We start from the raw sequence: 25693 nt of genomic DNA on the forward strand, positions 1-25693 counted from the left end.
CTTGAAAAGTGCACAGTTAGATAAGATTTTTATACCCAATACTTACGGCATACGGAGCCACAGACCATTCAAGAGAAGTACAATTTGCAGTTGGCTTTATACACAAGTGTCTTAGTAATCTAGACAATCCATGCAAATTTATGACAACCGTTAATATATAAAGGTAGTATTGTTTCATACAATGTATCAAAGCTCCAACCTAGATCCCGATGGATTGATAAACAGAAAAATACCACAAAGGAGTGATTTTATATATACAATATACCTAAAATTCATGATGAGCAAATAAAATGGTTTGATTTACCAGCTTTTGAAGTGAATAGCAGGGCATGGTCATTTAAGAATTTATAACATTATTTTCCTTCCACGCCATCATTTGAAGACGGCACATCACATTTGATCCAAATTATACATTCATTTAATTGAGATCAAAAGATGGTCATTTATTACATTTCGACTATTGTGCACTATTTTCCCGATGTATAAGCAAGCAAGATAATGAGGTAAAACTATACATTATTAGAAGCCAACAAATACTTTTAGAAGGCATCTAACTTCCCCAGTGCCCCATCTTTCTAATTACTTGATCTTCCGGAAAAATACCTTAATGAATGAAGATTAAACATACAACTAGTTATGACTTGTATGTGCATCATTGTGTACTGCAAGAGGCAATGGTCTCAACTGCATCACACACTTGTTTAAAGTTTCAAATCATAAACAGAATGTGTAAGAAATGACATCAACAAATGATCCAAACAAAATGTCTTCCCATCCAAAAACTATTAACATATGCACACACACACACCTCAAAGAAAACCAAAGTTTGAAGCCAAATAAGGGGATGTTTTGTGTCGCTATTATTTGAGTTTGTGTTTCCAGTTTATCACAGCTCGATAAGAAAGAAAGTAATCTTTGGCTTAGGTAAGAATAATTACATGTAAACCTCTGTGGCACCCTAATTCCAACCAGAGATGAGAAGTTTAAATCGGACTTTGAAAGCAGACAATTGTATGGAAATCTAGCCAAAGCAATAGAGGACAAAAATGATTCTCAAGGTTCTAGAAGATTCCAATGACGGCAGCAGTATCCACACTTGGAAGAAATCCCGATCCAATTTAAATTTCAAGTAACCGCAATCTATAAAAATCATGCAAACTTGTTAGCGAGATTATACTCATACTTCATTCACCCTGTTTTAATTCTTGTCATTATTGTGGTTTAACACTGGAGTATTCCAATCTCAGTCGCTGTACAGAACACAGACACAAAACACTGGAGTAACTCAGCGGGACAGGCGGCATCTCCGGAGAGAAGGAATGGGTGACGTTTCATATTCCCGAAACATCACCCACTCCTTCTCTCTGGAGATGCCGCCTGCCCCGCTGAGTTACTCCAGCGTTTTGTGTCTATCTTCGGTGTAAACCAGCACCTGCAGTTCCTTCCTCCACATTTGCCGTGTGTGAACTTGTTGTCAGAGAGCAATCATCATCGCTATGCGTTTGACTCCACAGTTTTGCTGTCAATATCACTGTTGCTCAGCAGTCGTCTTGTTGTCAACCTGGATTTGAGATTGTCTTCCGTGCCGTCCGCATCATCCTCAGAGTCCACGACCGTGATGTGCTGGCGGTACAGGGGAGGGCTGTGTAACAGGTGGGGGATGGGAAGTTTTATTATACACTTGGTCACTCCAGAAAAGTAAAAACAGTTCATGCAATATTTATCCATGCAGCATCAGTACAAATTATTTCAGTTCCAAAGGATTAATAAGTTGCAAACATTACCACCACAATCTGGGGTTAGACTTTGCTGTGGTTAGACTTCCTGGGCACATTCTTTGTCCTAAAGTGTACATTCAAATTACAGCAAGCATATGTTTAAACTATAGATGTGGCACAAATATGTGTACATGTACACACACAAAACTCCGATAACCCAGCACCATTGGGACTTTAATGGCTCCCATCCAACAGATTTTCCAGACCATTGGATGTTACTTTATTAATGTCAAAACACACTTTCACTTCACTTGTTTAAAACATGCCACAAAGTAGTAAGTTAGGTGAAACCAGCAACTTGAAGAGATGCAGGAAATATACAAGCTTTGAGATTCAGGGTGAGCAAGTTGTTAACTGGATACAAATGTGAACTGATAGTGGGAGGAAGCAGAGGGTAGTTCAGAGTTTAGAAATACAGCGCGGAAACGAAACAGGCCCTTCGGGAAAGTCTAGGACTAGAGGTCATAGGCCCAGAATTAAAGAACATTCCTTTAGGAAGGAGACGAGGAGGAATCTCTTTAGCCAGAGGGTGGTGAACCTGTGGTATTCATTGCAACAGATTCCTTGCAGGTCAAGTCAATGGATATTTTTAAGGCAGAGATAGTTAGATAGGTTCTTGATTAGTACAGGTGTACCGGGTGGGTTATGGGGAGAAGGCAGGAGAATGGGGTTAGGAGGGAGAGATAGATCAGCCATAATTGAGTGGCAGAGTAGACTCGATGGGCCGAATGGCCTAATTCTGCTCCTATCACTTGTGACCTTATGACTTATGAACATAACCTGACACTCACTAAAAGGACAAATGAAGATTCCTTCTACACAGCATCGCACTGTAACTTATAGCTTCCTCTATTCTGCATCTACCTCAGTAGATCACCTGCTTCTATGCTGGGACGGTATTTTACTCCTTTTACACATTAGTCATTCTGTAGTGTCTACAATTGTCAAATGTCGTCTTATTAAAGTCAGACCTCTGGTGCAGAAATAGGAGCAGAATTAGACCATTCGGCCCATCAGGTCTACTCCGCCATTCAATAATGGCTGATCTATCTCTCCCACTCAACCCCATTCTGCTGCCTTCGTCCCATAACCCCTGACACCCGTACTAATCAAGAATCTGTCAACCTTCACCTGAAAAATATCCATTGCTTTGGCCTCCACCACTGTCTTTGCAAATAATTCCACAGATTCACCACTTTCTGACTAATCCTCGTCACCTCCTTTCTAAATGGTTCTATTATGAGGCTACGGCCTCTGGTCCTAGACTCTCCCATTAGTGGAAACATCCTATCCACGTTTACTATATCCAGGCCTTTCACTATTCAGTAATCACCATCTCCACACGTTTAACCCGGGACCTTCACGATATCTAAAAAACAGGCGACTTTCATCCCTTGAATCCGACGTCATCCTAACCAACGGTGCAACGCGGTCTGTCCTGTGGCACGTCTATAATGCCACAGAACACATTTCCATCTGCCTAAACCTATTTATTGTTCAGCATTGATTAAGGAGGAACTGCAGATGCTGGAACAATCGAAGGTAGTCAAAAATGCTGGAGAAACTCAGCAGGTGAGGCAGCGTCTATGGAGCGAAGGAATAGGTCGGGCCGACCCAAAACGTCACCTTTTTCCTTCGCTCCATGGATGCTGCCTCACCCGCTGAGTTTCTCCAGCATTATTGTTCAGCATTAGTCAGAGTTAGGGTAAGTGAATTAGAATGTGGTCATGCTTTGTCCATTTTGCACACAGATGCGAACCTACTTCACTCGTCGCTCTCTGGCCGGTACAAGTACTTCATCATCACACTGTCCACTTGCTTCATCCTCTTCTTATCGGTCTTCTTCGTTTTCTTCCCCCCGGAATTTCCGTCCGCCTTGTCTTCTTTACCGCCGTCATCCGGTGAGTGAGGTTCTCTCTTCTTTGTGCCTCGTTTGACGCTGTTGATGCTTCGATACGAGACGGTGGAGCCGGAAGAGGAGGAGCTGGAGGACTCCGACGAGTCCGAGTCGCTCTCCTTCTTTTTGGATTTCTTCTTGGACTTTTTTGAGCGTTTCCTGGAGCCTTTCTTTCGCTGCTCCTCCTCCCCCGACGTGGAAGATTCGGAATCGGAACTCCTGCGCTTCTTGCCTTTGTTCTTCTTACTTACGTCCACTGAGGAGGACGATCTGCGAAGACTGCTCAGTTGTTTGCTTGTTTCTCCATCGTCCTCCTCGTCTGGGTCCAGGCTTTTTCTTTTGAACGTGATTGGTTTGTAATCCAGAACTTCTTTAATGGCAGCCTCTAAATCTGGATCCAGGTAGTTCCTGTGACCGACAGGCTTGATGTCCGTGCCGTCAGGGAGGGCTTCGTCCGAGACAGATGAGCGCAGTCTTGGAGGAACACTGAAACTTCTCCCGCCAGAGTGTTGACTGGAGAACGACCGATCGCTCAGCGCCACGCTCACAGCGGCATCGTCGTCTTCCAATTCACCCAATCTACTCCTCGAAATGGACAGTCTTGTGTCCGTGCGGCTGAGGGTGGGGCTCTGTAGGCCCAACTCTAATCGACGGCTGAGCAAGGGGCTGGTTGGACTGAACGTGTCAGCGCGGTTGTCGTCGAGCCGAGAGAGGCTTCTCCTCACGCCGGCTGTGGGGCTGGTTAGGGCAAAGCTCACCGAGGATTTCGCATCGTCGTCGGCTTCCAGAGCTCGCCTTGCGGAAGCTCGGCTGATGGGAACCGACACGGTGGAAGCTTTGTCAAAGTCAGGACTGGCCAAGGCCCATCTCCTGTCCAGCCCCTTCCTTGCTCGACTCGTGGCCTCCGAATACGCCTGAGAAATAACAGACCCTCCATCGTCCAGCTCGTCTGCTGCCTGGAATCTTTTCCGTGAACTGGTGGTGTCGTTCAAGTTGTCGGCACTGGTGGTTTTCTTTGGCTTTCGAAACGATCTCTCCGGTGACAAGGACCGCTCCTTACTCAGCGTTGACAGGAGAGAGTCAGTGTTGCTCTTGCCACCGAGAGAATCCTTCATGTTCCCCCGTTTACGATAGCTGAGGGAACTCATCACCGACGCAGGTCTAAAGTCCTGCACTTCTTTCCCTTCCTTTAATTCCTTCCCTTCCTTCCCCTCTTTCAAGTCTAAGCTAACAGAAAATCTGATTACAAGACAGTGGGGAAACAAAGGGAGAGAGAACCAAGGTAAATGAGTTTTAAAGCAGAACAAATAAATGAAGGCAACAGTAATGGACAGTTAAAGGAGAAAATAAAGGATAAACACTCAAAAATAGCTTTTGAAGTCGGTACATGTAATGGCTCAAATTGGGTAACAAGAAATATATCTATGGCATAAGTTTGATTTTAGTTCCCAGAGAAAAAATTGAGAGGTCATCTTAGTTATGTATTTATTAATGCAAAATAACATTGATATTTATCTTTAAGAAGGAACTGCAGATGCTGGAAAATCAAAGGTAGATAAAAATGCTGGAGAAACTCAGCGGGCGCAGCAGCATCTATGGAGCAAAGGAGACCCTTCGGTCTCGACTCGACCCGAAACGTCGCCTTTTTCCTTCGCTCCGTAGATGCTGCCTCAGCCGCTGAGTTTCTCCAGCATTTTTGTCTACCTTTGATATTTATCTTCTTCATTTAAGGTAACTTTGGTTAGAATTCCAGTCTGGATATTTCAGATTTGAGGCAGCATGTAGAAAATGCGTTGAATAATTCAGAATTTCAGGCTAACCTTGAGCTCTTTAGGCTTCCATCATCCGAGCCCTTGCTCTTTGATAGCCAGGATTTGACACCATCCACACGCTTTTCAACTTCAGAGTCTGTGTCTGAATCACATTCACTGTTCCAACACATGGATTGAAAAGATATATTGATGAATTTCTCGATTAAAGAATAATGATCTTTTCAAAGCGTGCAGTAACTCATATAGTAGCAAGAAGAATCAATTCAATAAATATATTATGTGTTAACATTCCAGCTGCTTATAGTTTTAGTAATTAGCTATATATTATTTCACACACATTAACTATTTTTTATCAGGATGCATCACAGCTCAGTTTGGGAACAGCTCCGTCCAAGACCGCAAGGAATTGCAGAGAATTGTGGACGCAGCCCAGACCATCACACAAACCCAACCTCCCTTCTATTGGCTCCATTTATACCTCACGCTGCCTCTGCAAGGCCAGCAGCATCATCAAGGACCAGTCTCATCCCTGGCCACTCCCTCTTCTCCCCTCTCCCATCGGGCAAAAGGTACAGAAGTGTGAAAACGCACACCTCCAGATTCAGAGACAGTTTCTTCCCAGCTGTTGTCAGGCAACTGAACCATCCTACCACAACCAGAGAGCAGTGCTATCTACCTGTTTGATGACTATCCTTGATCGGACTTTGCTGGCTTTACCTTGCACTGAACATTATTCCCTTATCATGTATCTTTACACTGTAAACGGCTCGATTTAAATCTTGTATTGTCTTACCGCTGACTGGATAGCACGCAACAACAAAGCTTTTCACTGTACCTCGGTACATCATCATCATCATCGTGGTTGCAAACATCAACGGGCGCGCTGCCTTACAATGCCATGTACGACAGTGATCGCAACTTCTACTGAAGTGTGGACTGCCGTTGGCTCGCTAGGAGCTCATCCGCCCTTTGACAGGTCTTGTTTTTGGTCCTGCTGGGGGTCCACAGCCCCCTCCTCACCTGGCAAACCAGGTGGGGGAGGGTTTAGTCGCCGACTATCCGACCATGGAGCAGGTAGCACGGGATTACATGGTACCCCTGGCGGGGGGAACTCCCCCCGACCTGACCTGACCTGACCTGACATGTGGCGATAAACTAAACAGAACTGTTGCGTTTCAGTCACAGGTAACAACTGCGGTTGCACCCATCTGCTCCTCCACTTCAAACTTCAATTCAAATGTAAAGATTATTTATTTCCCCTTTATTAAAAAAACGTTGGATAATACCTTGGTTTTGAGCAAGGTGGCATACCTCAGTTATTTCACCATCAACGGAAGATATTGGAGAAAACCCACGCGGGTCACGGGGAGAAAGTACAAACACCATACAGACAGCGCCCGTAGAATCGTGTTGAAACCCGGGTCTCTGGCGCTGGGAGCGCAGTAAGACAGCAACTCTACCGCTGTGCCACCGTGCCCACTAAGACATTGATTGAAGGGGCCTAATTGTTATTCCACTGGGGACGATGAAGAGATTTGAGAGGAAACTCAAGCCATCACATTAATGCTGGCAGGGTTTGATCAAAGGTTTGAAGAGATGAAATAGCAGTGTTCAACCTTCTGCACCGCTCCGCTTGGCCAATCCATTTTTAAACAGGCACGCAAGAAAGAGTTGATTTCTGGGGGACTTTCATGTTTGAGTGCCAAAAATATGGAGAGCTCTTTGGTTTAGTGAACTTTTTCCAATTTTTAAATGAGACTGCCAAAAATATTCCAGGGGTAATAATCTTATAATTATACTGGAAATTTCTGAAAGGAATTTGGATTATTTATTACTGTTAAATATTATCATTTAATTTACAGTTATAACTTTTATTATTATTATCATTATCAAAGATTATAAAAATATTATGACTAAATATAATATTGATTATTATCAAATAACCTCCATGCCTGTGCTCACCAATTACCGACCATGCTCGCTCCTGTCTCTCCTCGTTTCCAATGTTCCTTCCCACCCCACCTATCCATGTTCTCCACAGATGCTGCCTGACCCGCTGAGTTTCTCCAGCACTCTGTGAAACGTCACCTATCCATGTTCACCACAGATGCTGCCTGACCCGCTGAGTTTCTCCAGCACTCTGTGAAACATCACCTATCCATGTTCTCCACAGATGCTGCCTGACCCGCTGAGTTATGGTCCAGCACTCTGTGAAACGTCACCTATCCATGTTCTCCACAGATGCTGCCTGACCCGCGGAGTTACTCCAGCGCTCTGTGAAACGTCACCTATCCATTTTCTCCACAGATGCTGCCTGACCCGCTGAGTTACTCCAGCACTCTGTGAAACGTCACCTATCCATTTTCTCCACAGATGCTGCCTGACCCGCTGAGTTACTCCAGATTGTTGTGTCTATCTTCAGCAGTTCCTTGTTATCACAATTATGCCATTGCAAGCTTTAGTTAAATTAGTCAATAAGGCACTCTTTATTTGAAAAAGCAGGGATTTCATACGATGGTGTTAGTGTGGCTGACACACACTTGCATGCTCCCTCTTTGAATCTACTGCCATGCAGATGGATATTTGACGGGCATGCTGAAGGTTAGATCTGGGTGCACGTGGAAAGGCATTCTGACATGGTTCTCACGTTTTATTCTTTCTCCTTTGATACTTTGTCACCATATCTTGCAAACTGCAAATAAAATAAAAGTGAACACAAAAACCCCCCCAAAAATATATATACAGCAGTCTGGGGAGAATTGAGCATGGTTGAGAATGTGCGTAAGAATATGTACAAAATCAACAATAATAAAAATAAAGAGAGCATGAACTATGAATAATAGCTGAAATTAAAAACTCTAAATAATGCAAATAAAGATGTTTTGATTGATGTGCTTTGTCATATAACCATATAACAATTACAGCACGGAAACAGGCCATCTCGGCCCTACAAGTCCGTGCCGAACAAATTTTTTTCCCCTTAGTCCCACCTGCCTGCACTCATACCATAACCCTCCATTCCCTTCTCATCCATATGCCTATCCAATTCATTTTTAAATGATACCAATGAACCTGCCTCCACCACTTTCCACTGGAAGCTCATTCTCAAAGGGAAAAGCTTGTCCACATCAACTCTGTCTATCCCTCTCATCATTTTAAAGACCTCTATCAAGTCCCCCCTTAACCTTCTGCGCTCCAGAGAATAAAGACCTAACTTATTCAACCTATCAAACTTATTCAACCTATTTGATAGTAAATTAATTTAAACATTTTCAAACTAGCCAATTACATTTTTGCTCACCTCGATTTGCCTGGCACATGTCCTATATATTTTACTGCAACCTAATTAGTCATTTCAATTTATTCATTTGAAAGCAAATTCCAGAATGAAAGAACTCTGATCCGAAACATCAAGTCTGTTTTCTTTCCACAGAGGCTGACTGACCTACTGGGCATTTGCAGCATGTTTTGCTTTGGGACCTGCGTTTCATGCATCAGTACTACACAATAATGCTGTCCATTCATGCCACTGGAAACACAAGTTGGAAGGTTGCTCCAGATTGTCTGTGTAGAGGTTCAGCTTCAAGCATGACAGATAAAGTTTGTCTTCTGTTGATTCCCAAAATCGCATTAAACATGTCAATAGGATGATAATAATAGCCATAAAGTGCTGGAGTAACACAGCGGATCAAGCAGCATCTCTTCAGTCTGAGGAAGGGTCCCGACCCGAAACGTCACCCATCCTTTTCCTCCTGAGATGCTGCCTAACTCACTGAGTTACTCCAGTACTTTGTGCCTATCCTTGGTACAAACCAGCATCTGCAAATCTTTGTTTCTGCAGGGGGATGCTGATGTCCTTTGGGCTGTTTGCACATCTTGGGCCTTTTGAAAAAACAATTTAAAACAAAACTCCGATTGTGCCCATCACACACGGCGTACCTGTTAATAAGGTCATCATTTTCATCACTTTCCATTTCATCCTCAATTGCTGCTTGTAGATCTCCAATTCGTTTAAAAGCGAGTTTGAGGTCAGACTGTAGACTCTGATTTGCAGCTTCAAGACTTTCGATATCCATTTCCTAAATATCCATTTCCAAAGAAAACCTTGTGATTAATAGAAAATAAGTGCAGGAGTAGGCCATTCGGCCCTTCGAGCTGACATTGTTAAGATATTTTTGGGAACAAAACAAACACTAGCTGTGAATTCTCAGTATTTATCATCAGGAGCATCTTTAGTTTAGTGATACAGCACTGAAACAGGCCCATCGGCTCACTGAGTCCGGGCCAACCAGCGATCCCCGCACATTAACACAAGCCCACACACACTGGGGACAATTTACACTTATACCAAGTATACAAACCCAAGCCAATTAACCTACAAACCTGCACGCCATTGGAGTGTGGTAGGAGGCCGAGGATCTTGGAGAAAACCCATGCAGTCACATGGAGAACGTACCATCTCCGTACCTACAGCACCCGTAGTCGGGATTGAACCCGCGTCTCTGGCGCTGCAAGCACAGTAAGGCAGCAACTCTACCGCTGCGCCACAATTGTATTTAAATGGGACATGAGCAAGTCTGGGTATGATCCATCACCACTGCATCACACCGTCTTGGAGGTTACAGATAGAATACCGACCGGTTGGATGAAGTATTTACCCCATCTCTTATCATCTGCAGCATTTATTTACAAGATTAAATCTGGGAATAAAAATCAATCTGAGTGAAAGTGCTGGCAAATGTTTTCTTTAAACAAATCTGCTGATGTCTGTTCCCAAGGAAATAAATGTACCAATCTATTGAATAGATATAATTGCAATGGTTCATTTTTCATAATTCAGTAACTGCAAACATCTTCTACACTGTTCAGTCTCTTCATCATCTGGGAGTTAGTAGAACATTTTTTTGAAATGCAAAACTAATGAGTTTTTAGTTATTTGACTTATGAGCGTGCATAAACATGGGAACAGCTCCATCAAAGACCGCAAGAAATTGCAGCAAATTGTGGACGCAGCCCAGACTATCACACAAACAAACATCCCTTCCATTGACTCCATTTATACCTCACATTGCCTCGGCAAGGCCAGCAGCATAATCAAGGAGCAGCCTTGCCCCCATCACTCCCTCTTCCCCCCTTTCCCATCAGGCAAGAGGTACAGAAGTGTGAAAACACACACTTCAAGATTCAGGGACCGTTTCTTCCCAGATAGACACAGAATGCTGGAGTAACTCAGCGAGACAGGCAGCATCTCTGGAGAGAAGGAATGGGTGACGTTTCGGGTCGAGACCCTTCTTCAGACTGATGCCAGGGGAGTGGGCAGTACAGAGATAAAATGGAGTCGGAAACAGTAAGACTGGCCGGAGAACTGGGAAGGGGGAGGGGATGGAGAGAGAGGGAAAGCAAGGGCTACTTGAAGTTAGAGAAGTCGATGTTCATACCGCTGGGGTGTAAGCTGCCCAAGCGACATACAGGTGCTGTTCCTCCAATTTTGTGCTGGGCCTCACTCTGACAGTGGAGGAGGCCCAGCACAGAAAGGTCAGTGTGGGAATGGGAGGAGGAGTTGAAGTGTTTGGACAACCGGGAGATCAGGTAGGTTTAGGCAGACTGAGGGGAGTTGTTCAGTGAAATGATCGGCGAGCCTGCGCTTGGTTCTTGGCGATCGTTTGGCTAAACACCTCCGCTTAGTCAATGGATATTTGTAAGGCGGAGATTGACAGATTCTTGATCAGTGTGGGTGTCAGGGGTTATGGGGAGAAGGCAGGAGAATGGGGTTGGGAGGGAGAGATAGATCGGCCATGATTGAATGGCGGAGTAGACTTGATGGCATAATTCTGCTCCTAGACCTTACGGACTTTCACTTGCCACTGTTATTTTTCTGCACAGACACACGTGTTTACATTTTTCTCCAGAATTCATGTTAATAAATTAAAATGAGCTGGAGCCACGCGGAAGGTTCTCAACGTTGACTTACTAATTCGTGCTTTTTGCGGCTGGCCTCTGCTTCCTTCTTGGTGAGCTCCCCCATTTCCTCCTTTACGTCCCTCAGCTGCCGTTGCAAGCGCTTGTTTTGCTCCTTCTCACGGTTCTCAGCCGCCGATCTCTGATCTCTCTCCTCTGACAGTTTTTCCAGGTTTTCCTTGAGACGACTAACTAGGCTCTGTGTACAAAGAGTGAAATGCTCGTAAATCGTCTGCAGAATTGCGGTCAGGACCTTCATGCAGATTAGAACACAAACAACATCACACCACAATTCAAATCCTGTGTAAGATCAAAACTTGCTGATATATCCAGTTTATCAACAGGAGCATGTCTAAAATAGATTGTAATTGTTCTAATCTTTAATCAAAAAATAAAATGCCTGTACACTAATATGTTGAAAATCTGAATTTGACGTTATACATGTAAATGTTAGTTTAGTTTAGTGATACAGATTGTGTAATTCGTTTCATCTCTCTCTATTCTGAATGACCACACTTGACGTAGGGCTTAACTGGAAGATTCAGGCCAAGTGTCTTCCCAGCTGTTATCGGGCAACTAAATCATCCTACCACAACCAGGGAGCAGTCCTGAACTACTATCTAACTCATTGGTGAACTTCGGACTTTCCTTGATCAGACTTTGCGGGCTTTACCCTGCACTAAACGTTACTCCCTTGTACTGTGCTGTAAATGTACTACAATACATCGTACATGGGTCGATTGTAATCATTTGTTGTCCTCCTGCTGACTGGACTGAAAGCTTTTCACTGTAGCTCGGTACACGTGACAATAAACTAAACTGAAGAGAGGAGAAAATTATTCTCCCACTACACTCGGCAATTAAATACGCCTGATATCGCTAATATAAAAAATTAAAGCAGCAAGTAGGAAACCTGACAGGTACAGCTGCTGACACTTGCAACTTCTCCTTCATTGCATTTGCAATTGGTAAAGTGATGTAAAATTGTGCGCAATCACAGATATTTATTGGATTGTTACATTTCAATTTTTTCCTTCCAATTCAAAAACGCAAAAACATATGACTGCTCAACTAATGGAATTTAGCATAGAAGTTATTTGGATATATTGCAAAATTAAGTTTATGGTGCTGAAGAATTGTAGCCTGTGCATCAGTTCCACAATTAATCATTTATTGGACAAGAATAAAATACCAAATAAACGGAATATCTCAACTGATGACTGAAAATGCTGGATATACTCTGGAGATCAGGCAACATCTCTGGAGAGAGAAGCTAAATTATTCTTTCAAGTCCATGATCATAATCAATCTTAGTTTAGTTTAGTTTAGAGATACAGCGTGGAAACAGGCCTGGTGGCCCACTGAGTCCGTGCCGACAATGATCAACTGTACACTGCTTCTACCCTACACACTAGAGACAACTAACCTACAAACCCGCACGTCTTTGGGAGCCCAGAGGAAACCCACGCGGTCACAAGGAGAACATGCAAACTCCGTACACACAGCATTTCTTCATTGATGTGTTTTCAGTTTTTATCATCATCAGAAACAGTTCTGTACCTATGTATTTCCTCCAAGGAAATACAAGGGGACATCTGGGCTCTCTGAATATCGTCTTCTTTCATATCAAGGTTAAAGGAGCCATGACTTGCTGAGTTTAGTTTAGTTTAGAAAAACAGCGAGGAAAGGGGCCCTTCAGTCCACCGATCCCCACACACTAGCAGTATCCTACACACACTAATGGGCCTGTCCCACTTAGGTGATTTTTTGGGTGACTGCCGCAAAATTTTCAACATGTTGAAACATTTTCGGCGACAGTGGCGACAATCTTTGCTGTTATAGGTTGACGTAGGTGTCGTAGGTGAATTCCATTAAAACTAGTCCCTGGCAGTCGCCTAAAGAGTCGCCGAAGTGGGACAGGCCAATTTACAATCTTTATCGAAGTCAATTAACCTATAAATCTGCACTTCATTGGAGTGTGGGAGGAAACCGGAGCACCCGGAGAAAAGCCACGAGGTCACGGGGAGAACGTACAAACTCCGTACAGACAGCACCCGTAGTCAGGATTGAACCTTGGTCTCTGGCGCAGTGAGACAGTAACTCTACCGCTGCGCCACCGTGCCACCCCTAATTTGCACCAAATTAATATAAGCAAAACTTATCAAGATTAATGAACTCGTGTAAACTAGAGGAATGGGTCTCGACCCGAGGCGTCGCCTATTCCTTTGCTCCATAGATGCTGCCTCACCCGCTGAGTTTCTCCAGCATTTTTGTCTGTCTACAATTTTTCCAGCATCTGCAGTTCTTTCTTAAACATATAAACATTGAAGTTCTTCCATCCTGACCTTTGACAAGCTCGTCAGTGTTCAACATAGGCCAGAAATACAGGACTTTGAACAACTGTTCCATTTGCTCTTTAATGAACAATATCTTTTCACTAACTCTGAAATTCCACACTTCTTCTATCAATGTGACATGACGTTATGTGATGATAAGTCATAGAGTCTTACAGCACAGAAACAGGCCTCTGGCTGAAGTCATTTCTATTTGTAGCTTTTTTTTCCATTTCAATTTAAATTGTAAAATAATTTATGATGTCTCAAGGCAACTTTCAATATAGATAGGTATTGGATGACAATGTTCTTTGTCAATGACCATTTTGCTTCAGTCTTAAATATTAAGCTGTGTAGGAAGGAACTGCAGATGCTAGTTTACACCGAAGACTGTCACGAAATGCTGGAGTAACTCAGCGGGTCAGAAAAAGGGTTCCGATCCGAAACATCCCCCATTCCTTTTCTCCAGAGGTACTCCAGCATTTTGTGTCTATCTTCGGTGTAAACCAATATCTGCAGTTCCTTCCTTTACATCCCCTTCATTATCACCGGCTTCTCACTCCATCTCCTCTCCCCATCACAACCAAATACTCTCTTCACTGGACTGCATCATCTGTATTTAACCTGGGCACCGAGCAGGCTAGGACGCTATTGCTTGGAGCGCAGGAGGATGAGGGGTGATCTTATAGAGGTGTATAAGATCAATGAGCAAGCTAGGACTCTATATCTTGGAGCGCAAGATGAGGGGTGATGTTTGTATAAGATCAATGAGCAGGCTAAGACTCTATTGCTTGGAGCCCAGGAGGATGAGGGTGATCTTATAGAGGTGTATAACGTCATTGAAAAGCTTGTATTTTCAATGGTGTGGAATACCAAAGGATTCTCGAGTGAGATTTGCCGTAATTACTTACCTCGAAACGTTTGACCTGGGTCTTCTCAAATTCCAGTTTGGTTTCCAGTTCACGAATTTTGGCTTCTTGTCTGCTCACCAACGACTTATCCACCATGGATTGTTCTGCAAAGTCCAGTTGACTCTGCAATCCTTGTAACTAGAGCAAGTTGTACAGAAAAGACAAGCGTGAGAATGTATAAAGTCACGTGTGATGAAAACCGATGCTGCGACTGGAACTGGAAGTCATTTCTCTTATTCCACAGAGTTGAATAAATCAGTGTTCCTGACAAGGGGCTCCACATGCACTCTTCACCTAGTGGCATGCTGCAGCTACACCTCCCCATCTACAGGATGCGATATATTGCACTGTCAGGCTCTCATTCTGACAGTACCTCCTCCACTAATATCATCGGAAAGAGCAAATGTAATTACAGAAACCTTAATATCTCACCTCCAAGTTAAAAACTAAGCCCATTTGAACATTTATATCGATTTTTCATCAAAGTCTAATCATAAATTTTGAGGAGAATGATGCCTGGATTAGAGGGTATTAGCGACAGGGAGAGACTGCACAGACTTGGATTGCTTTCTCGAGAATGCTGGAGGTTACGGGGTGAGCTGATAGATGAAACTATGAGAGGCATAGATAGGGTAGACAGTCGCACCCTTTTTCCCCAGCGTGGGAAAGGTCAAAGATCAGAGGGCCTATCTTTAAGATGAGAGGGGCAAAATAGTAAAAAGTTGCACGGGGCAATTTTGTTTAACACAGAGGATGGTGGGTGCCAGGAATACGCTGCCTGGGGTGGGGAGAGAGGCAGATACGATAGTGATGTTTCAGAGATAGGCACGTGGATATACAGAGGAAGGAAGGATATGTACAGATCATGTACAGGCAGATGAGATGAGTTCATCTTGGCACTATGTTCAGCAAAGACATTGTGGGCTGAAAGGCTTGCTCCTGTGCCCCACTCCTCTATGTTCTAAAATGCAAGTGAGGGCTATAATTACAAGATGTGTGGAAGAAATGTTTGCTTCATATAGTCATACATTATGGAAACAGGCCCTCCGACCTAACTCATCCATAGAAACATAGAAAATAAGTGGAGAAGTAGATCATTCGGCCCTTGAGGCCAGCACCGCCATTTAATATGATCATGGCTGATCATCCAAAATCAGTACCCCGTTCCTGCTTTCTCCCCATATCCCTTGATTCCGTTAGCCCTAAGAGCTATATCTAACTCTCTCTTGAAAACATCCAGTGAATTGGCCTCCACTGCCTTCTATGGCAGAGAAGTCCACAGATTCACAACTTCCTGGGTGAAAATGTTTTTCCTCAACTCAGTCCTAAATGGCCGACCCCTTATTCTTTTTCTTAAATATTTTAATTTTTGTTAGAAGCAATTGTACAAAAAAAAATCGACATAGCAGTTATACAATTTTCGTACAGCTTCAGTTTCAATATTTTATAAACTATTCACTAAATAGGGAAAAAAAAGTGAAAAAGGGAAAAAAAGAAGAAAAAAAAACAAGGGAAAAAAAACTGAACTAGAAAATGTGAAAAAGAAGCAGAGATATATCCAACTGCCCTTCTTTCTGTACGCCCACTCACCCAGCCCTACCATCGGTTTTGAGTTTGTGTTCAACCATTATGTTGTTGAAGAAATTCAATAAAAGACCATATTTTTGAAAATTGATCTGGTTTGCCAGTCAAGGCAAGCTTTATTTTTTCCAGTAGTGTCTCGGTCATTTCCGTAATCCACATCATCACTGTGGGGACTGTTATCTTTCTTCCAGAATTTAAGTATACGTTTTTCCACAGTTATTAAACCGTAGTCAAGGAAACGTCTTTGAAATATCGTTAGATTAGGGCAGCCCTCTGACATTCCTAATATTATTAGTGTTGGATCTGGCTCCAATGGAGTTTTAATACCCCTCATTCTTAAACTGTGACCTCTGGTTCTGGACTCCCCCAACATGGGGAACATATTTCCTGCATCTAGCCTGTCCAATCCCTTAAGAATTTTACATGTTTCTATAAGATCCAGTCTCATCCATCTAAATTCCAGTGAATACAAGCCCAGTCGATCCATTCTTTCATTGTAACCATGCTGACCAAGTGCCCATCTGAGCTAGATCCATTTGCCTGTGTTTGAGCCTTAACCCTCTGAGACAATCCTATCATTGCACCTGGCCAAATGTCTTCCAACTTCTAAATTGTTCAACCCACATTAACTTAATAATCCAGAGAGTAATTAAATCCAAATGATTGACCACTATATAATATTTGGTTACAATAAACACTTTGGTTCAGACGCTATCAAATATTTAATCACTCGATTTAGTTTAATTGCTTGGAAACATGTTTTTATTCATTTAAGGGTAAAGATGCTGGTGAGAAAGGGAGCCCATCATTGACAGCTACTGAAGTCTCCCCAGAGTGAAAACGGACATAAAATGCTGGAGTAACTCAGCAGGAACAGGCAGCATCTCTGGAGAGAAGGAACGGGTGACGTTTCGGATCGAGACACTTCTTCAGAGTCAGGGGAAAGGGGGAAGCAGAGATAAGGAAGGGAAAGGTGAGAAAACAAGACATCAAAAGAGAAAATGTAGAATAGATCATTGTTAGCTAGGAGAAGGTGACAACAAAACAAACAGAGGTAATCAGGGACAGTCAGACTGATCAATCTGGTCAGACAGTTAGACTTCCCATCTATTGATATCTGGTGGCAATGAAAGACTGCAGCATTTTTCCACATAGGAATGGAACCTTGCAAATGGTAATGGTCCCATGTGCTTACTGTTGTGTGTTTCTTGGGGGTATAGGTTGCAGAGTTGGTAAAGTACTGGCTAAGTGGCCTTGGCGACTCATTGCAGTACATCTTGTAGACAACACAAACTGCAACCCAGTGGTATGAAGCAGGAAAGAACTGCAGATGGTGGGTTAAATCGAAGATAGACACAAAATGCCAGAGTAACTCAGCGGGACAGGCAGCATCTCTGGAGAGAAGGAACGGGTGACGTTTCGGGACGAGAACCTTCTTCAGACTGAGAGTCAGAGGAGAGGGGGAGGCAGAGATAGATATGCCATTTATTGTCACTATACATGTACAGTGAAACTGAAAGCTGCTCGTACTCAGTGCATACATACAATTTAGTACAAAAAACAAGAAACAGAAAAACAAAAACAGAAGGGAGAGGGGGGGGGGGGGGGGGGGGGGGGATAGGTGCGATTCTGCGGCCTGAAACATATATACGTCACCCGTTCCAGTGAAGTCAGTCCAGAGATGGGTCTCGACCTGAAACCCCCGTTCTTCTCTCCAGAGATGCTGTCTGCCCCGCTGAGTTACTCCAGCATTTTGTGTCTATACAGTGGTATGAATATTGATTTTGCAAGTAACCCTCTGCACTCCCTCTCTCTCCGTCCCTCCCCCACCCTAGTCATTGTACTGGTGAGTTTCACTGTAACTCGTTCTCACCTCGCCCACAGCTGACAATGGCCTGGTTCCTTTATCATTGCTACTTTTTTACATATCTTTCATTCATTTGTTCTATATCTCTCCATATCACTGTCTATATCTCTCGTTTCCCTGTCCCCTGACTCTCAGTCTGAAGAAGGGTCTCGACCTGAAACGTCGCCTATTCCTTGTCCCCAGAGATGCTGCCTGACCTGCTGAGTTACTCCAGCTTTCAGTCTTTATCTTCTGCAACAGCCGTTCACAGGCCGTGTAGGGAATGCATCTTAAGGATCAAGCGCTACTCAAGTCGATTGCTTTATCTTGCATGACATTAAGCTTTTCATCCAATAGAAAAATTCCATTCAAGATTTGTCTTGTGTCTTGTAGAGTTGGTGCAAAGGGTTTGGTGGGATAAGTAGTGAGCCACATGTTCAAGATGACCCAATCCCAGACCTGTTCTTGGAGTTAGTTTGATCAACGACATCAAATTAAGTTTCTGGTTGGTAATTAATTTTGAGACTGTAGAAATGAAAGTCTCTTAGCCAGGACATGGAGGTATGCGGGATGAAATCTGCAGGACATGTACTCAGAATGTCACCAGAACCCGCACCTAAGATAACAATGACATGGCAACCTGACGGAAGAAGGAAAGGAGGCTGACCAAAACTCAGAAGGATTTGGAAGCCCGGGACACAAATCTATCGAGGGTGGAAGACGTCGCACATGACCGAACTGAGTGGCGAAAGCTTGCTGCCCAATGTACTCAACAGTGTGGGAGGAACTAAGTGTAAGTCTAAGAAGTGAATCCTTCAGTATTCCAAAGCCTAAAGAGATACTTGACACAAAGCTAGCTCTGCAAAGCAATACTGTGCAACGTGGGTGATTGATGTAAACTCAGCAATGTGTATAACACATTGATCTACATCATCTTCTGTGTGTATTACACGCAGACACATTGATTTAATTAACCTTAGTACACCACCAATTGTCTTCTTGGTGTAGAAATATCTTGTTGTACCAACGAACTTTGGAGATGTGATCACAGACTTTGACCGAGACACATCACCCCTTACACCAACTGCTGAATAGTAATGATTCGAGTCGTTAAGTCTTATTATGGATCGAGACTTCGACAAAACATTGATGGTAGAAATACCAAATCAATGTCAAAGATAGGTGATTAAACTGTCCATTGATGAAGGTGTTCATCGCCCGGCACTAATGGGACATGATTGATCGATTGATAACTTATTGTCACATGTACTCGGTACAGAGAGATTCTTTGTCTACGTACAGTACAAGTATGCAACAGTCACCACCTAAAGGGTGCCGACAGAGTTATAAGCGTTGCTTGTTACTGGCGATAGTAACGAGCCGACCTATAGCATGATAATTATAGATTATGACATGGGAATAAACCACAAGTAAATAAATTACTTACCTTTTCTTGCAGCTCTTGTTTCTCTTTGTAAGCTTCATCCAGTTGTGACTGTAGTTCATTAATCTGCCCAAGGTCCCTGGATGACTGGAAAAATATTTAGATTCATTGAAAACAACGTCACACGAGTTCCAGCAATTAAAGGGGCAATGTTGGACTGTAAACAGACCAGTTCTTCAACAGACAGGGTCTTGTTTTGAATCTTAAGACACAAAACACAATCTCTGCTGTCCTGAGATCATCGTTCACCCGCCTCTGGACCATACGGATAAATGTGGGGTTATCTACTTTGGTGGCAAGAACAGGAAGGCAGATTATTATCTGAATGGGGTCAGTTTAGGAGAAGGGGAGGTGCAACGAGACCTGGGTGTGCTTATACATCAGTCACTGAGAGTAAGCATGCAGGTACAGCAGGCAGTGAAGAAAGCCAATGGCAAAGGCAGGAGAATAGGGTTTGTGGTGAATGATGGATCAGACATGATTGAATGGCGGAATAGGCTTAATGGGCCAAATGGCCTTATTCTGCTCCCAGAACCTATGAACAAAATGAGTCACATTTCTGATAAAATCAATCATATTTCTGGTTCAGTGCATTCTAAATCCTGCTTGACAAGTTAATCAGTTCTAGGAGCAGAATTAGGCCATTTGGCCCATTAAATGTACTTTGCCATCCGATCATAGCTGATCTATCTTTCCCTCTCAACCCCATTCTCCTGCCTTCTCTCCATAACCCCTGACACCCTGGCTCGTCAGATGGAGCCCACATGTGTGATATATGCAAAGATTGTCACTGTGCAGTTGCATCTGTGATAAATAAAGCTCTGTTGAACGACTGAACCAAATGTCAGGTACAACCTACCTGAGCCACGACCGCTTTGTGTTTCTTCATGAGTTCATTCATGTCCTCCTGGTCTTCCTCAAGACGGCTCTGCAAGTCATTCTTTTCACGTTGGATGCGACTCAGCTGCTCTTCCAGCTGTAGGAGAATGCAGATGTGAACTCATGTTCTTAGGTTGTAGCAGCAAAATTGGCCATTCGGCCCATCAAGTCTACTCCACCATTCAATCATGGCTGATCTATCTCTCCCTCTCAACCCCATTCTCCTGCCTTCTCCCCATAACCCCTGACTCCTGCACTAACCCGTATAATTCTGTTTGCGGATTTGAAAGGTGTTACTATCTTTCTATGCAAGGTAGCTGAACAGTAACATGTCAAATATAGTCCATTTCAAACGTTTACAGTCACTTTGATCAATTCAGAATGTTTGTCCTTGTCTTACTCCTGCCCTTTTGTTTATCTTCCTTCAACAAAACTCATCCACAATTCAGGTGCAATTGCAACTCCATTGATGTCACACAAAACCATACTTACAGAAGATGATCGAGAGCGGGTGGGGTTAATGTTTCCTGTAACTTGTGAGAAAGGTCTATTCCCCATGAAAGGTCAGTCTCGATTCCCCATGAGACACACACACAGGCAGAGACAGACACACACACCCACACAGAGCTAGGCCTGTACACGCAGTCTCACCAAGGCCCCTTACACGCCCGCACGCACACACACGCACACGGTGCCAGGCCTGTACACGCAGTCTCACCAAGGCCCCTTACACGCACACACACACACGCACAGGCAGAGACAGACACACACACCCACACACGCACACGGAGCTAGGCCTGTACACGCCGTCTCACCAAGGCCCCTTACACGCACGCACACACACACACCCACACGGTGCTAGGCCTGTACACGCAGTCTCACCAGGGCCCCTTAAAATTGGAGCAAGACATCTCAACCCTTGCGCTCAAATCCTTTGACAATTATGGCCAGGAAACCATAAGGCTTCTATTGCACCTCCTCTCTCTCCATCCCTCCCCCACCCAAATCGTACCAGCTTCAAAGTCGTCTTGTTGAGTCTCATTGTCTGCAACTTGTTTTCACCTAGCCCACAGCTGACAGTGGCCTGTTTCCTTTATCACCGTTTAGTTTTCCGCATATCTTTCATTCATTTCTGCATATCTCTCTACATCTCTCACTTCCCTTTCCCCTGACTCTCAGCCTGAAGAAGGCTCTCAACCTGAAATGTCACCCATTCCTTTTCCTCCAGAGATGCTGTCTGACCCGCTGAGTTACTCCAGCTTTTTGTGTCTATCTTCGGTTTAAACCAGTATCTGCAGTTCCTTCCTACACACTAGGCTCCTATTTATCGTTGTTGCATTTTACCTTTCAGTAATTTGTGTTTATACCTCAGCCTCTCAGATCAACATGCCTTTTGATCCCTTACCATTTTAACAATTCTATTTACTATATTGTATTGGCTTCTGCCATTCTACTTAGGAATTATAATTAGAACACCATGCACGCCAACTGTAGCTGAACAATGATTTATTTCTGCAGTCGGCAATGGTTGCTTATCTGAAAGGACAGGATATAATTATGATCTAAACATAAAATTTCAATGTAGAAAATATATTCCAATTCCTCATGGATCTTAAATAATTAGCACTGATAATTTTAAATGGTGCCATTACATCCCGTTTAGTTTATCACTATATTGGAAAATCATTCAACAATGTGACGTTTTCATCAGCAGCACATTTTTCAAGTTTTAATTAAAATATATACTTATCAAAGTGCTCTGCCGGTGGGGTGGCACGGTGGCGCAGCGGTAGAGTTGCTGCCTCACAGCACCAGGGACCCGGGTTCCATCCTGACTATGGGTGCTGTCTGTACGGAGTTTGTACACTGTCCCTGTGATTGCGTGGGTTTACTCTGGGTGCTCCGGTTTCCTCCCACACTCCAAAGACGTAGAAGTGTGTAGGTTAATTGTAAATTGTCCCTCGTGTGTAGGGTAGTGCTAGTGTACGGGGGTGATCACTGGTCGGTGTGGACTCGCTGGGACAAAGGCCTGTTTGTCTGAAGTCAAACGTCCAAAGTCTAAAGTTGTATCATAGCAGATGCGATTACTCCAATTACCAAAATGATTAGTAAACGTCTGGGTATTGATATGGACGTGATGATTTCTGCGTGTTGGGCTTTGCTGCACTGACATATACTTACTGCAACTTTGGCCTTGGAGATATCTTCAATCTGAAGGTGCAGATCCTCCATTTCAACCTCCATTGATTTCCGAGCTTTGACAGCGGCCGCACACGTGAACTCTGACTCTTCAAGCTGAAAACAAACAGTTTACCTGGTCAAGTAAAGGGTGAACTGTAGCAAGGTAGAAATAAAACTCAGAAAAAAGGAAAGTCGTTGGAAACTTTTGAAATTTCTTAACGTAAATTTATTCGCCGCATTTCCTGAATAAAATGTATTTGGTTAAGTTTATTCCTGAATTCCATCCCATCCTCTCGCAAATACCTGCATAATAAAACTACTCTTTGAGCTCTGTATAGACAAAAAATGCTGGAGAATCTCAGCGGGTGAGGCAGCATCTATGGAGAGAAGGAATAGGTGACGTTTCAGGTCGGGAACCTTCATGCTCTGTATAGTTTGTTTCTGCATTTTAAACACAAATCCATTTTATCAGCATTGAGGAAAAAATGTTAATGAACCATTAAGAAGAAGGGTTTCTGAAGAAGGGTCTCGACCCGAAACGTCACCTATTCCTTCGCTCCATAGACGCTGCCTCACCCGCTGAGTTTCTCCAGCATTTTTGTCTACCTTCGATTTTTCCAGCATCTGCAATTCTTTCTTAAACAGAGGTAGATTCAGTTGAATACAGTTTACTCTTGAAGAGTGGAGAATTTACACATTTTAAAATTGGATTTTTAAATATATTTTCACGTTTATCGAAACGTCTGCGGAGCAATTTGATGAACAAAACTTGGCCGTTTTAACAGAATCTGAAATTTAAATAACGAACAAAACTAGAAAGAATTACCTGGTTTTTCAACTGTGCGATCTCCCGTTTGCTGGGTGCATTGTTTTTGAAGTGGTCCAGCATTATTTGGGCATCAGCTAGAAGAGCCTTTGTCCGTCGAAGATCCTTGCGAAGCCGTTTTTCAGTTTCAAAATCCCTTTCACTGACCTGATTTTAACAAAAGCCAAGATTCAAACCTCTGACACTGCACTAAAATTGACAGTCTGACCATTATGATGTTATCGTAATTTCAATAACCTTGTCCTTGTTTTTACAAGTTTAGTTTAGTTTCGAGGCACAGCGAGGAAACGGGCATTCGGCCCACCGAGTCCGCGCCTACAATCGATCACCAGTTCAAATTAGTTCTGCGTAAGTTATCCCACTTACTCATTCACTGCTTACACAATAGGGACACTTTTAAGGAAACCAATTAACCTACAAACCCAAGATAGACACAAAATGCTGGAGTAACTTGACCCGAAACGTTGCCCGTTCCTTCTCTCCAGAGATGCTGCCTCACTCGCTGAGTTACTCCGGCATTTTGTGTCCACCTTCGATTTAAACCGCCATCTGCAGTTCTTGCTTACACAACCTACCAACCCACGTGTCTTTGGGATGTGGGAGGAAACCGGTGCACCAGCAGAATACCGGGTAATAGGGAGATCGTGCAAACTCCACACATACAGTACCCAATGTCAGGATTAAACCTGGGTCTCTGGCGCTGAGAGGCATCAGATCTTACCAGCTGCGTCACTAGCCACCCTGCATGCTTTCTGTACTCCCCTGAACCTCACTAGGGCTTCCACTCCTGCATTTCTCTGAACTTTGTCAGTTTTGCTGAACATTTTCTATGCAGTATCTTTTCCCCAAACGCCACAATGAATGTGGAAACGTTTTTTAACTGAATTCCATCGAATGCACATGAAGGAAATTAGTCCCCTGGCTCCGATGGTCATTGACATGTTTCTGCATTCCACGAGTAAAAAAGGTGTGAAACATTATAGAAACATAGACACTAGGAGCAGGAGGCCATTCGGCCCTTCGAGTCAGCACCGCCATTCAATATGATCATGGCTGATCACCCAAAATCAGCAGCCTGTTCCTGCTTTCTCCCGATATCCCTCGATTCCATTAGCCCTACGAGTTAAATCTAACTCTCTCTTGAAAACAGCTATATCTAACTTTGAAAATTATTATTGATTTTAGCTTTACCAGCTGTCATTTTTATAGTCCAACCGACCTAAAAATCTTCTGTATTATGAATACTGCCATCAAATTATTGAAACATCTCAATAGTGCACAGTTGCTCAACTCTCCATGTAGAATTTAATCAATAGACAATCAGTTACCTTTTCACTGACTACAGACAGTTTGTTCTCCAGATCTCTTTTCTCTCTCAGGATTTTCTGCTTATCATCATACTCTTCTTCTAATTGCAGCTCAAATTGTTTTAACTGAGAAAATGAAAAACAAAAAGTTATGACGTTCACAAATTAAATATCACATCTAATTAATAAATCTTTGAATATGGACTTTAGAGGTACAGCGCGGAAACAGGCCCTTCAGCCACCGAGTGTGTATTGACCAGCGATCACCCCGTACACTAACACTATCCCACACACTAGGGTCATTTACAATTTGGACCAAAGCCAATGAACCTACGTCTTCACATAACCTGTACGTGGGAGGAATCCAGAGCACCGAGAGAAAACCCACGCAGGTCACCGGGAGAGCGTACACACTCGGTACAGACAGCGCCCCTAGTCAGGATGGAACCCGGTCTCTGGCAACTTTACCGCTGCGCCACCGTGCCGTGCCCACATTTCTTTGTATTTAAGATTTGTGAACCACTGATGCAGTCAATCACAAAAGCCAAACTGAAATTCAAACTTATTTGTTAATTGTACTTGGTTAGCTACTGGAAGTTACTTGGTGCTCATTAAGAAAAATACCACCTTATAGTGACACCTTCCATTCATTGCTTTTAGAATCACGTCACGATTAAAGAAATTCTCAGCTCAGTTTTAACTTCTAATATTTTCAAGTCACACAAGCCAAATATATTAAAATGCAAATGCAATGCAAAGGCTATTAACTTGCCTAAAATTAGATTTTTAATTTATCCATTTGATGACAGGCAGTATTTTTATGTCAATAACTATTACAAGAATAAAACTGACCTTCTTCTGGCAAGACTGCCTAATTTCTTCCACTTCCTCTTCTTTGTTCTCAATTTCCTTGGCTTGAGTTTGTCTGTACCTCTCCATTTCCATTTCCAGTCGAAGTTTGGCCTAAATTTGAGCAA

General features: G+C 43.2%; 1 protein-coding gene across 1 annotated transcript in view; it reads right to left on the bottom strand.

The window, feature by feature from the left end:
- Nucleotides 1-1523: 1523 nt before the first annotated feature.
- The window catches only part of myo18ab (myosin XVIIIA b), a 173495-nt gene continuing 149325 nt past the window's right edge, over nucleotides 1524-25693 (bottom strand). The window contains exons 33-44 of the mRNA XM_055657428.1: nucleotides 25569-25679; nucleotides 24738-24842; nucleotides 23410-23556; nucleotides 22584-22697; nucleotides 20383-20499; nucleotides 19527-19610; nucleotides 14650-14787; nucleotides 11419-11604; nucleotides 9387-9526; nucleotides 5496-5603; nucleotides 3542-4914; nucleotides 1524-1642 (exon numbers count right to left, since the gene is read on the bottom strand). Coding sequence (XP_055513403.1) covers nucleotides 3543-4914; nucleotides 5496-5603; nucleotides 9387-9526; nucleotides 11419-11604; nucleotides 14650-14787; nucleotides 19527-19610; nucleotides 20383-20499; nucleotides 22584-22697; nucleotides 23410-23556; nucleotides 24738-24842; nucleotides 25569-25679 — 2622 coding nt within the window. The 3' untranslated portion in view covers nucleotides 1524-1642; nucleotide 3542. The remainder of the gene's footprint in view (nucleotides 1643-3541; nucleotides 4915-5495; nucleotides 5604-9386; nucleotides 9527-11418; nucleotides 11605-14649; nucleotides 14788-19526; nucleotides 19611-20382; nucleotides 20500-22583; nucleotides 22698-23409; nucleotides 23557-24737; nucleotides 24843-25568; nucleotides 25680-25693) is intronic.

The sequence above is a fragment of the Leucoraja erinacea genome, chromosome 28, assembly GCF_028641065.1.
Source record: "Leucoraja erinacea ecotype New England chromosome 28, Leri_hhj_1, whole genome shotgun sequence".
NCBI classification, from domain to species: Eukaryota; Metazoa; Chordata; class Chondrichthyes; order Rajiformes; family Rajidae; genus Leucoraja; species Leucoraja erinaceus.